General features: G+C 47.0%; 1 protein-coding gene across 1 annotated transcript in view; it reads right to left on the bottom strand.

The window, feature by feature from the left end:
- auts2a (activator of transcription and developmental regulator AUTS2 a) overlaps positions 1-13,336 on the bottom strand; it is a 288,031-nt gene that overhangs the window by 28,098 nt on the left and 246,597 nt on the right. Inside the window, exon 6 of the mRNA XM_034890751.1 lies at positions 1,863-1,911. Within this exon, the coding sequence (XP_034746642.1) occupies positions 1,863-1,911 (49 nt within the window). The remainder of the gene's footprint in view (positions 1-1,862; positions 1,912-13,336) is intronic.

Consider the following 13,336-nt stretch of genomic DNA (forward strand, 5'->3'; position numbering starts at 1 on the left):
CTCGAAATCGGATCGGATTTGAGGTTAAAAGATCGGATAAGGATCGGAGGCCTAAAATGCTGATCGGGACATCCCTAGCCTTAAGGTATATTCATGTGTCTTAATGTTATTATTAATAAGAAGAAAAAGAAGAAGAATATAACCTGAATGAAGTTTTTGGCTCATCTACCAAGAATAACATACTTTCTGTCATATAAATACCAAGATGTTTTGTATATTTATATGCAAACAATAAAGCCTGATTTATTCATCAAAAACCTTTGTTTTCCCAGCATTTGATATTTGGCATGTTTATGACATTATTCTGAATTGTGTCTTTAGATTTTCCACCCCTGCGGACTTTGGATTAACATCACGTCAAGGTTACAATTCCACTGATGTGGACAGCAGCCACTGCTACATACACCAGCGGTTGCTTTGTGAGGGGCTGTCTGGCTGTCACGGCTGTCTCCTCCCGGGCCGAACCCTTCAGCACTAAGAGCCCTTTCTGTGTAGCTACAAGAAAGTAAAAAAGTCTTTTTGCACATGCCTTTTGGCAAATATTGACACTCCTCGTCCCATAAATGAGCCTCTCTCCCCATATGTGTTGGTGCTGTTGCTTGTACTGCGATTTGGTTGCATTGGACTTATAGTAAACCCCTCCAACAAAAACCCACCCGACTCTTTAAATCTCAACACCACTCCATTAAAATACCAGTGGTCCTGGTTCTCCCTGCACCTGGATTCTTTTACTGCCCTTTAGCATTAGCGGCAAGCATTAGCATATGGCAGGAGAGGAGGAGGGGACAGAGATGGTAAAAGGAAAGAAAAGAGGGGCTATTTAAATGGGAATAGGGGCCAAGAGAGTGGACTATCATGCAGCAGAGAGAAAGCGTATTTTGTGTACCGTTTCCCCAGTCAGGTCCTTTCATAGAAGGCGGGAGAGGGGGGCCCTCTGTTGATTTAGGCTGCACAAAAGGGGCCTTAATCCTTTCAAGGGAACCAAATCAGTCCACAGAGAAGCGCGTTCAAAAGGAAACCTCCCTGTCAAGCATGGCCATTGAGCGCTCCCAATGGACGCCACAAATCAAGCCCTGGTGGAATCAAAGGCCAGAATGTGGGAAATGTGTTTGGAGGTCTGTGTGGCGGAGAGTGCAGGGCTACGAGGACGAGGGGGGGGGGGGGGGGGGGGGGGGGGGGGGGGGGGGGGGGGGGGGGGGGGGGGGGGGGGGGGGGGGGGGGGGGGGGGGGGGGGGGGGGGGGGGGGGACCCTCTCATCATCATCGTCGTCGTCCCTGTTCCTGCCACAGCCCTGAAGGGATCAGAACCCTCGTCTGCGAGCCTCCCTCTTGCCCTGTATGGTAACTCACCCCCATTAGAGAGGAATGTCCATTCACGCGGGGCACCTCCATTATCCCCAAGCCGAGAAAATGGGGCTGCTTTTAACAGCAAATTAGTGACTTGATAATGAGGTCACATGTGGTGTTGGCACACTGAGGCCATAAACAGATGCCTCTCCTGCACTTACTTCAGTCCCTGCAGCATTAGGACATCCTCCCCCTCATCTGGCTGCCACCAAAACATCTCACGCATTGCAACACCAGCAGCCCAAATGACCTTCTGAGTCTGCACATTTTAATGAGTCCATCTCATCAAACACTGGCAAAGAGATTTTCACGTCTGCTTGTCAAGAAATATATATATATATATATATGATATAGTGCACTTTGGGTAAATCAGGTTGGGGGGTGTGATGTTTTATTGCTGTTGCATTATCTTGACCACTGTACAGTTTCAACATGGTAGTACCACCAGGGGAATATCTACACACCTGCACTGTTATTTTGACATTTTAGCACGGTAAAAGGTAAAAATGTCTGTACCTTTAACTGCAGCTGTGCTGAAAAATTTCTCTGAGCTGGCATCGGAGACCTGGAAAAGAAGAGATTGGAATTAAAAATACAACACAGTACTATATCCTTTTCCAGCAGAATGTCCAACCCCGCTGCTAGGTAGCCCGTCTGGGGACAGTCCAGAGCAACGACGCTGACTGAGACATAGTATTAGGTTATGGTAAATAATTATTACACTTACATAACCAAACTTTCCTTTTAAGGGTAAACCTTAATCCTGAATTCCCCTTGATAAGATTTATGATGTGGTTTAAATATGACTATATCTGATGATCTGTACTCTCAATTTTAACAATCTTCAAGATCAAAATGTGTTTCCTCTGAAGCCGAGCCACAGCCAGTGTCGGCATCCTGTCGTGGCCGACATGATCAACATGATCTCCAGCCTTAGTGGGGAAGCTGAGCGTCATGCTCCGACCAAGCGGCCACGTGGTGGCGCTGTTGCTCCGTGACAGCAGCGCCCACGGAGCCGTGGTGGGACTGAGACCGGAACAACAAAGGCTCACATAGGTGAAAGCATTCGATATCTTTAACGAGGTGGAAGTGAGAGCTTCATGTATTACAAAGTGAGGACAGAACCAGAACAACACCTTCATTTCTACACGTCCTCACCTCGGATATGGGTTTTACTGCTAAATTGGGAACAACCAAAGATGTGTGTAAGGGGTAGCAGGGTTCCGTTTCCTTGTCCAGTGACAGCTGAGTATGAGACTCGACGTCTGTCTGTTAGTAACGCTGCAAGTATTGTAATAACAAAAATACACAAGAAAAAGTGCTAATGGACCTTTAAACGCATGTTGTCTTATTGTTATCATGGAGCAGAGTCACTCACTACTGTAACACTGACAGCATGTCAACAATGGAAACGGCATGAGAGAGGACATGGTTCTCATCCGGACCATTCTGCTCACGATCACACACAAATATGAATATCATAAGCGCCTCGGAGCCGGCGCACATACCTTTGATGTGGCAAGGTTAGCGAGAAGGCAAATCAGTCGGATATTACTTTCTCGGTCTGGTAAATATGGCCGCGTCTCACATTCTGCTCTCCAAATCAGATAATCCACACAAGAGGCGGCGAATCTACTCCGTTTGATCTGAGCACAGCCATGCGGAGAGAGAAAAAGCCTTTCCAAGAAGAAGAAATAAAAATCCAAAGCCGACCACACGGCTACCGCGCCTTGTGGACAAAGGGAACCATGTGTCTCGCCACGGAGAGCTTCTGCACAGCACGGAGGCGGCGACGGACACGAGAAATCCCTGGATCCACCTTGCTTTCCTTCCTCGGGACACAATGTGATTTTGTGCACGAATATTCTCCTGTCGGAAATATCCGTCAACCAAGAGGATCCGGGGCGGGGGGGGGTCTGTGTGTAGGCGCGCAGAGAGAGAGAGAGAGAGAGAGAGAGGGAGGGAGGGGGGCTGCGTCCGACGGAGCGAACCAATCCAACAAAGCGCACGACCAGTTTCCTCTGTAGGGCAGAGACGAGGCAGTGAGCAGAACTTTACAAGGTATTAGACCGCTGTCGATGCGTGGTCAGCTGCAGAGCCAGTCTCCCGGGCTCTCTCTGAAGGATCCCGGATCGTGGGTACACAAGAGCCTCTCCCCAACCGCTACCAGGGACCAGACAAACTCCCATTCATCCAGCGACTGGCTGCCTGAGAGCTGCTGCTGCTGCTGGATTCACGGTCGGGTCCTCCCACTTCCTGATTTCCAGGCGGACTTGAATTCAACATCAGTCAAGCTTCTTCAGAAGACGCAGGGGTTTGGGGTTCTGGACAGCTTGGAGCTCGGCTGCAGAGGCGCACATCTGGGCTTTTACCTTATGCGTAAATGGCGCGCAAAAGGAGAGACAGCAGCGCACCAGAGCCAGATAAGAGGAAGAGAAAGAGAGACAGAGAGACAGAGAGACAGACAGAGAGAGAGAGAGACAGAGGCGGGAGGGAGAGAGGGAGAGTGAAAGAGAGAGAGACAAAGAGAGACAGAGAGAGAGAGACAGAGACAGGAGGGAGAGTGAGAGAGTGAGAGAGAGAGAGACAGAGGGAGAGTGAGAGAGTGAGAGAGAGACAGAGGGAGAGTGAGAGAGTGAGAGAGAAAGACCGAGACAGAGAGAGGCGGGAGGGAGAGTGAGAGAGAGAGAGACAGAGGGAGAGTGAGAGAGAGAGAGACAGAGGGAGAGTGAGAGCAGTGAGAGAGAGAGACCGAGACAGAGACAGAGGCGGGAGGGAGAGAGGGAGAGTAAGAGAGAGAGAGAGAGAGAGAGAGAGGGTACAAAACGCTCCTATGAGCAGCATGCACCTCGCAGCCCACAGACCGGTCTTCCTGTTGGATCAACTCCCACTGCACTGGCCTGAAGGGAGGTCAGCTGGTAACATAAACACACTTTGGGTCATTCAGCTTTCAATTTGAGCTTCAAGCTCCCTGTGGCCCACCCTGAAAGACCAAGCCACGTCCCCTGACCACTGACACAAATCATGACTACCACGTTTATAATTTTGTGATCACTTTACCAAGATTTTTTTTTTCTTAGTTTTCCCACCCAGGGTCACAAAAACAGCTGTGCAGGACCTGGCAGGGCTCAGCGTCTTGCTCTAAGGGGCCTCCTACCAGTTGTTTCCCAGTATTAATGCCATAGAGTGTGTATTTAAAAGGGATCCCACATATTTAAGGAGGAACACTATCCTGTTAAGATTCACACTGCAGGTCTGAAAGTAACATTAACCCGGGAAGCAACAGTGCCATCGTTCTTTGCCTCGATCTCTCATATTGGGCCTGATCCAATGCTGGACATTCCTGAAAAATCCTCTTAATAGTGCAAACCCTCGCATACTATAGTTTTTTTCTTCTGATCATTAACCCACTATCTTGGAGGTGGTCAATGGTTGTACAATGCAAAGTCCTTATTTGACAGTTCAACCCAAGCAACCACAGAGCAGGAAACAGACTTAGCTCACAGCTAATCCGTCCCTCGGTAACAGAGAGACCGAGGGTCCGCTGGTGGGCTGGGGAGGGCCATACAAACTTGAAGTCATGGGAAATGGGATACACAGTCACCTGTGATCCAGAGTGGCAAACAAATCCTCACACATGAACACAACAGCACTTTCCTCCAAACTGCAGTCAGATGCTCAGGCTGGTTGAAGTACCATTAGGGGGTGGGAGGGATTGGCCTCAGGTGGCACTTGGTTCAAGTACAGAGGATAAAGGTGGTGGTCACAAGAGAGCCTGCATCACCATGGATCAACTTGGATGTTTCACAGATGTATGCATTGTGGATCGAACAACTTCAAATAATAAAGTACCTAACCTCTGTTGCTCATAGGCTGTGGGAAAACATCTCTGATAACTACATTATGTAGAGTGCCAAGGTTCATGCAACCGAAACGCAGTAGATCATGTCTAAAATTAGTTGCAAATGTACCAACTGTGGCTACATGTAATTAGATCAAAGGGATTCTTATATTTGGAAGCGGTGATTGTGATGAAACATTAAGAGCTCGTCGTGGTGCGGCTTCAAAAGCACGACATGGCTGGCTTCAAGATACTGTATGTATTTATACGAGTACCGGAAAATGGCTACCAGTCGTTGTCAGGGGCCTGTGCAAGAGCAGCTATAAACGAGCCGCTGTTCTCCATTTTAAATGGTCATTATCAGATTTGAGAGAACCACAAGTCTGGAATTACAGCCCCACTGCCAAACAATCAGCGTCCGGATCTCTCACAGCACATTATTTTTTATTCAAATGCACCGATGACAGAGATGAACTCATAAAAAAAGAGAGAGAACGCTGCACAGCTTCTCGTGGAAAAGCATCGTCTGTGCAAGAGAATGAAGCAGCGAGATCAAACGCCATGTCTTGATGCGTGCTATGTATCTCAGTAATTGCTGTCTGGGCACGTAAATTCTGTCTATAGACCATCAGCCTCACACTGACATTTTGTCATCTTTTATTCTTTTTTTGGACGCTGATTCTCCACTTCAAAGAGACCAGAGGCATGTTTGTCTCTCCCCACACAGCCATGGTTTAATTTTACAGGAACTCTCTCCTCGATTACAATCACAGGGGACTGGCTGGCTTTTATGAGCCTTCCTGCCATTATGCCAAATCTAGCCTTGTTTCAAATATTACTGGTAAGTGTAACATGAGTAGTGGCAATGTAATATGTTAAAAGCTCTTATTACGTGTGCCTGGTTCTGAATGACACTGACCAGTGTTGTCGTGGTGGTGAACAGCGGTCGTCTCAGGTGGGGGGGTATTTCACTGAGCCAGTACTACAGGGTACCGAGGGGAACAAGGATGTGTGTACCAAGCATCATGGTGAGTCATGGTGAAGGGCCTCGGACTATTGGAATTCACAAAATATGCCTAATAAAAAAAAACAGAGTTTAAAGGACATAAAAGCTGTTTCGTATAGATTTAAATCTTCTCAGAGGGCTTGGGATTGGATCACACCCTCCGTTGCTGAAAACGTGCAAAATGTTGCAGTGCAATCTAAGAACTATGAAATATTTCTAATTGCACACACAAGAACCCACACACATGGAAAATGCCAACTTCTCTCAGAGCCTTTCGAGGGCGGAGTGAGTTTTTTTTATTTTGAGGATGTTTTTTGAAATTATTTTTTTGATTTTTTACAGTCATTACATCCAACCTTATCTCTCAGAGCCTGCACTGGCTTGTCAATGACAAATGGCTCTAATCTCTCCCCCCTCCCAACGAGCAGCACTGACAGGCCCTTTCTTCCCAATTCCTCAGACACGTAGCCAGACATAAATTAATCTGTCACTCAATGCTAGTATTAATGTGGGGATGACACACGGCTGTGCATGCAAACACACACAAACTTACACACACACACACACACACACAGAGACAAAGACAAATGTACCCAGCATTAAAAACCATTACACAAACTGGGACATCATAGCATGCCAAAAGTGGAAAAACCTTTGGAAAAGCTGACAGTGGTTTCATTTAAATGGCATCCATCAAATATCCTGACAGAGAATGAGAGATTTAAGGACTTGAGAATTTCCATCAACAAGGCCGCATACATGCTTTTCAATATTAAACCTGTAAATAACAATGGCAAATATGAATCTCTACTTTGCATATCTCTGCCCACTCATTTCACCCAGTGCTTAGCACACAGGAAGTGATTGGCATTCTGGGAACATTTTGAAAGATCGACGGTCGCAGGGATGAAAGCGTCTATCTGATCCGATGACGATACCTCTAAAAGCAGATCCTTTCTGTTATAATAAAGCTTCCTGAGCCGAGAGATATGAATCTCACATCATATGTCAGCCGGGGAAGCAGCGGGAAAGTACTCCTTCCGGTTGTTAAAAGCCTGCAGAGACTATGTTATCTGCTCATCTCCCCCTGGTTTCTGAAAGCAGGCCGGGGCCATAGACGTTCTAGATAAATGGCCTGATCAATGGCAGGCATTATCTGGATCTGGTGGGCAATAATCAGATCCAGTTGACATCGTGGGCGCATAAATAACTGGCCTGTCAGCGGGAACAGACCTACTTCACTGGCCATCCGTCGAATGCCGCTGCCGTGGGATTCACTTTGGAAAACAATGCAGACAAGAAAATTGGTTTAACCTTCCCTGGCTCAAATGCTTTAGTTACATCCCAAATGCAACCCCCCCCCAGCCCCAACACACACACCCCCTCGCCACTACTCTGCCCAGTCACAAGAGAAATGGAGACCCTTTGCCTAAATTACAGACATTGCTGTGGAATGTGGGCTGTGGACTGCAATGCTGTGGATAATTTCAGAGCAGTCAATCACTCCCTCTCCTTCCAACAGAAAGGAGCACATGTGCTCCCCGCCTCAAAACACACGCGAACGCACGCAATGCATGTTTTACCTATAACCTTTTTAATCAACGTGAATATAATTACATATTCCCAAATCCAAAGTCAAATTATTTTAAAGGCTTTCTTCTTAGAGGTCACTTAGTGTTTACACTGAGATTTAAAGGAATGAGAAAATCAATTGTCTCAGCCTTTGAACCAGGCATGTGAAGTCTGAATGTAGGCGTGCTGTATTTAAAGAGATCATTTGTTTGTGACGTTAACTTTCTTCTCTATATTATATCACTGTCCATGTAAACCAGATTCAGTGATGCTTGTTATACAAATGCATTGATAGGCTTATTTGAAATAACCTCAACAAGCTGCAGTGTCATTTGAACTCAAAGGCAAAAAGGAGGATTATAAACCTCTTTTAATTTGACCCCAATTTTCTCTCTGAAGCTTTGCAGTGGAGCCATATCCCAGACAGACAAAACATTCCTAACCCGCCGCATGACGAACCCCCAGCTTTAATTTTTCTCCCTAATCTGCATTTCTTTATATTTGCGGAGACCCAGCAGACATCTACAACCAAAGAGCCGTGGCACTGGAACCCCCCATGAGGCCTCGACTTAATACTAAGCAAGAGCAACTGCGCTGGCAGGGATAATATTTTCCCTTTTTGTTTCTTTCTTCTTAGTGGCGCAATGGGAGCGTGGAGACAAGGGGAGGCAGGGAGATAAAGTAGGAAGAACTATAGAGTAAGAGAGTGGGAGAAGAAAACAAAACAGGAGGAGACAGGGAGAGACAGACAAGACGAAGAGGGGGAAGGAACCAAACAGGGAGGGGAGAGAAACAGCCTGCTGTGTTTTTTAAAAGAATTGAGTACAGGAAAGCACTGAGGAAATCACCACTAAGGCATTGTATTAAAACCTGTCTGACCCTCTCCAGACCCCCCGAGCGATTCGCCAGGCTGGAGGAGTATTAGGCCTCTGAAACGCTCCGTCAAGACCATTCTGTCAGGCACCAACGGAGACAGCCCTAGTCACCCACCCGCACCCCCCACACTTCACTCAAACAAGCCTCTCCCAGGCTCTCTCTGTGTTCAACAGCTCCGGAGTGAGGGCCTGATCATAAGCTCTCTGGGGGGACACAAGATGGTCCACGAACATCAAAAGCTAGCAGGGTGACAGACTCAGCAGGGCGGTCTCTACCCGCCCACCCCAGCCTTCCCTTTTTGCCGCTGTCCGTCTCCCTCCTTCTCATCCATGGCCCCTCTGGCCATTGAGGGGTTTCTAATTGCATTTTGCAAGACCTGAGCTAATTAAGGTCGTTGTTCTGCACAGTAGCTTCCCTGTTGGGGGGCCGAACGATAGGAGGGAGAGAAATGGGCAGTTTAGGTCACTCTGAGACAAAAAATTACACAAGGCGAACATGAGATGCTTGGCCCGTCACAAGTGAGGGAGAGGACCAGCGACCCATCTCGATGAAAATAGAGGTGGTGATTTGGTTTTCAGTTGACAGGTGATCCGAGCTGTGCTCAAAAGAGGTTCACGCTCTGCAAAAAAAGCCAAATGCCAGGAGCCTTCCATACTTTGAGTATCTTTGTGTGAAAGGGGGCTTTATGGTTGTGGTTGGAGAAGCTTGTATGTGTGAGCATTTGTGCTGTCGGGATCTGAGTGTCTATCATGCAACAGTGTTTTAACATGTCCAACTCCACTGAGACAGTGCTGGGAAATCCACCCCGACCTCGTTGCCCCTCTGTTTCTCATCTCCCCCTCTGTGTAGCACTAGAGGAAGACTGACTGAAATTGCTCCCGTCTCCAACACAGCACTCACATGGACACACTGTGAGTGCCGTGCTTGGAGACATCTGTGAGTCCACTCCTTTCCCTTGGCCGAGTCCATGCAGCAGAAAAGTGAGCTGGTGGTTTGTAACCTACATGTGGAACTGGTTGAGGGCCAGAGACTGGGGCCATGACTGGCCCACAGGGGGTCTGTCTGTTGAGAAGAACGGGAGGCCTCTTCCACTTTGAAGCTGTGTATATTTAAATATTTCATGACGCCCTCCTCTCCCTTTTATCATATTTGCGCTCTGGCTTGCGGCTGCCTTTCATTAATAGCACAGCGAGAGGAGTTAGTGTCGATCTAATGCCCCCATCAGCGAGGCAGATCTGAGGGAGCCTCTCCCATACTTGGGCCCTTTTGGCTCTCTACATATCTGCAAGACGATCTCGTTAAACGCTAGTAACAATTACACCAATTACAGATAAGCCTAAGTGTGTCAAAGCCACAACATGATGTTCACAATGATTAGCATGCGGCCTTATCAGCAGGGATGGCAATCATCGCTCGTGCCTGGTGCTTCACAAGATCACAGGGCTCTTTATCTGTCACTATCGATAAAAAGGCCACCGGGTGCAATCAGACCTGAGTGTAGCTGTCATGTTTGGCCCCGGATCTCGCTGCTGGTACCCAGCCTCAGTTAAAGTAAACCAGGTTTGACAGAAGACGTTACAAGATGTCACAGGAACAGAGCAATGATATCACAAGGCTGGAGCTAACTTTTTTCTCCAGAGGAGCATTTGTGAACTATGTTGAAAAATGTAGGTAGTGCATAAAGAACTTTAGAGGCACAATGAAAATGTATCAAATGTGTTTTTCCTTGCAAGTAAATACGGCCTACTTACAATGCATAAATAAGTTACTAAAATATCTCTATATAAGCATAAAATTATATTCCAATATATCAGATCTATTCACCCACCAATAATTCACATGCGTATGTGCTCCTGAATTGCAAATGCGAGTGAAATGCTCGCACTGTGGAGCCCTGTATGAATGAAAGAACATAACAGCTCGCCACCCTTATTTCTGTTGATTATCGCCAAGGCATCACAGAGAAACCCTCTTAGGATCTCACTGAAGCACTCCTGACGCTACAATCCCGGTTCTCAAATCAGCAGAACGATGTGTGTTTCTAGCAGTGAAGCGGAGCGCAGCGTGGGCCAGTAGATTTCCACGAGGGCGCATGCTGGCATGGTGCAGGGCACCAGTCTGGAAATGTGTCTCTGAGGCTGATGACCATGACATAAGGCCCCGCTTGTCTGCTTCTAATAGAGATGCCTTTGAGAGCGGCCTGCATCCGCCCGCAGGACACATTCCACGCTTTCCTCCATAAACTCTGGGTCCTAAATGTGCACATTGTAAGGCTGCCCCGCTGGCTGCCTGACAACAGCATATTCACCGTGGGGTTATTTGCGTGGACCCAGGCTCCCAGGGCGCAGATAGAGGGTGTTCTCTCTCTGGAAGTGTTTGTTATTCTTTGTGAACGGGTGTGTGGTTTGTGTTTATGTAATTGTGCTAAATGGTCCACCTTAAGATTATCTTTTTGCAATTAAAGCATCATCAGGACAGGCATAAAGAGTTGCCAGTGTTTGTGTGTCGAAAGTGAGAGGTGGACTTAGATCTGATGTTTCAGCATGTGTGTGAGTTTGTGTTTGTGGCCTGGTGTCAGGCAGGGCCCCTGGGGACTATTAGGGGCCACCCGGGCCACAGCCAGCGCTAAGCCCAATCATCAGTGCCTGTCTCAGCTGGGCTTATCATGTAGTGTGTTTACCAACACCAAGCTTCACGATGATCTGGGACAGCTGGCTGTCTCTCTCTGTCCCTATGTCTCTTGCTGACACACACTCACTAACGCACACAGCCTGTAAGAGGATTTGCACTAGCAACAGGGACTGGCTGTGTTGCTTATCCAGAGAGAAAGCTGCAGCAGCACCACACACACACACACACACACACACACACACATACACACACCATTCCCTGAAGGAAACTGCGCTGTGGCTCAGCCTTTGCTGGGTCCACTGACATATGGCTAAACAGTTTGTTTTATAATAAAGTTTTTAATTCACTTTGGCTGAAAGAACAATACTGTGGTCCACATTGATCAGACAACTTTAGGCAAATGAAATGCTTTAGGCTCCATGTTAAAATGTTTAACACACTCTAAAGTCCACAGTTAAACAGCAACCCCTTACTCCCACTGTACTTAGACTGATTAGTTGAAATAATTCAGCATGTTATTTATGTGCGTACACAAACTTTGCACGTAGAAAGACATCATATCAAGCTTCTAACTCCCTCTCTGCTTTTCTAAACGGATTGCTGCCTGGATTGGATACCAATAAAGATCCATTTTCTTACGATGGGTTTTTATTGTGTCGTCATTTGAAAGCCTGTTTGCAAGCTTCGACAACAAGGTTTTTGAATGGCACTGTTAACAGAAGCAGACCTGGCTGTGTTTTCCTCTGCTGCCTACTGATTAGTCTGCTCCGATGGCCAGATTGTTACGTGTTAACAGGGGGCGGTTGGCTGTCTGGCACTGAGGAAACCATTTGGAGTGAGTTCACTGACTCTCTGACCAGGGATATTAGAGGAGCGTCTTTTAGTCACGCTCGATGGAATCCAGACTCTGATTCCACTAAAGCCTCTGGTCTGCAGGGGAATCTAACAGGGCCAGAGAAGCCTGCAAACACTTGTCATCCACTATCGCTCCAGGCACAATAACACCTGACAATGCCCAGGACTTCACACGTGGAGGGGCACACCTAAAGCACATACATGACAGACCAACCAGCGGGTTCTCCTATGTAGAGCCACAGGCTGTCGATCGGCATGTACAGTAGCACTGAAAATATACACAACTGACACATGTGATACGCAATTAATTACACTATCACAAACACGGACATTGTCTGCCTGCGGGAGGTTTCCTCCTGAGACCCCTGAGGTGACAGATCTGTCAAAACAACATATTGGTTTCGCTCCTCTTTGCGGTGGTGTTGCTTTGTTCTGTTACCTTAAAAAAAGATACATTGGATCATATTTGCTCTGCATTCTGCTGACGCATTTTTCACAAGTTACTCTGAAACCACCATGTACCTGGACATTACAAAGCAATTTAGCACTCTCAGTATTAAAAGCACATGTTAAATTGAAGGCTACACTTGGCGTGGCCATGAAAGATTAAGTGGCTCCTTATATTAACCGGGTTGAGCGTGGCATACTGCATTTAGACAGATGAAATGGAATCTTTTAGCATTACTAATTCATCCACAGGAAAGCTGTGGTTAAGACGTCGTGCACGACTCCACGGTTACACTGCTGAATACAAACATTAGCCGGCTTGTGGTTGAAGCTGTGCTGTCTTGTGAAAAGTGTGAATACCAAGTTGGATGTCTATCTGCAGGGATTGTTGAATGTAACCTACTTTGCTCAGTTCTCTTTCATTTCAATTAAGCTGTACTTCTTTTGTTTCCTTAGACAAGCTGTGAACTGTCCTTCAACCCTTATTCTACCAATTCACATCCCATCCATACTTTTATACTTCGCTGACAAAAGAAGAAAAAGGCTCATATTCTACTATCAACACCTGGGATCTCCTTCCAAACTGATTTGAACCACAGCAGGGTGAAGGGCTTTTGTGAGACCTGTTTAAAAATGGATGAAGGAGTGGTTGGCCTGTGGGAACAGCAGACCAGACACCCCTGTTTAAATCGGCCCTGATGTCCTCTCACTGCACTGAGAAAGCGATGGAAAAGAGCAGATGAAAAGAGCAGGATGGACACC

The sequence above is a fragment of the Etheostoma cragini genome, chromosome 13, assembly GCF_013103735.1.
Source record: "Etheostoma cragini isolate CJK2018 chromosome 13, CSU_Ecrag_1.0, whole genome shotgun sequence".
NCBI classification, from domain to species: Eukaryota; Metazoa; Chordata; class Actinopteri; order Perciformes; family Percidae; genus Etheostoma; species Etheostoma cragini.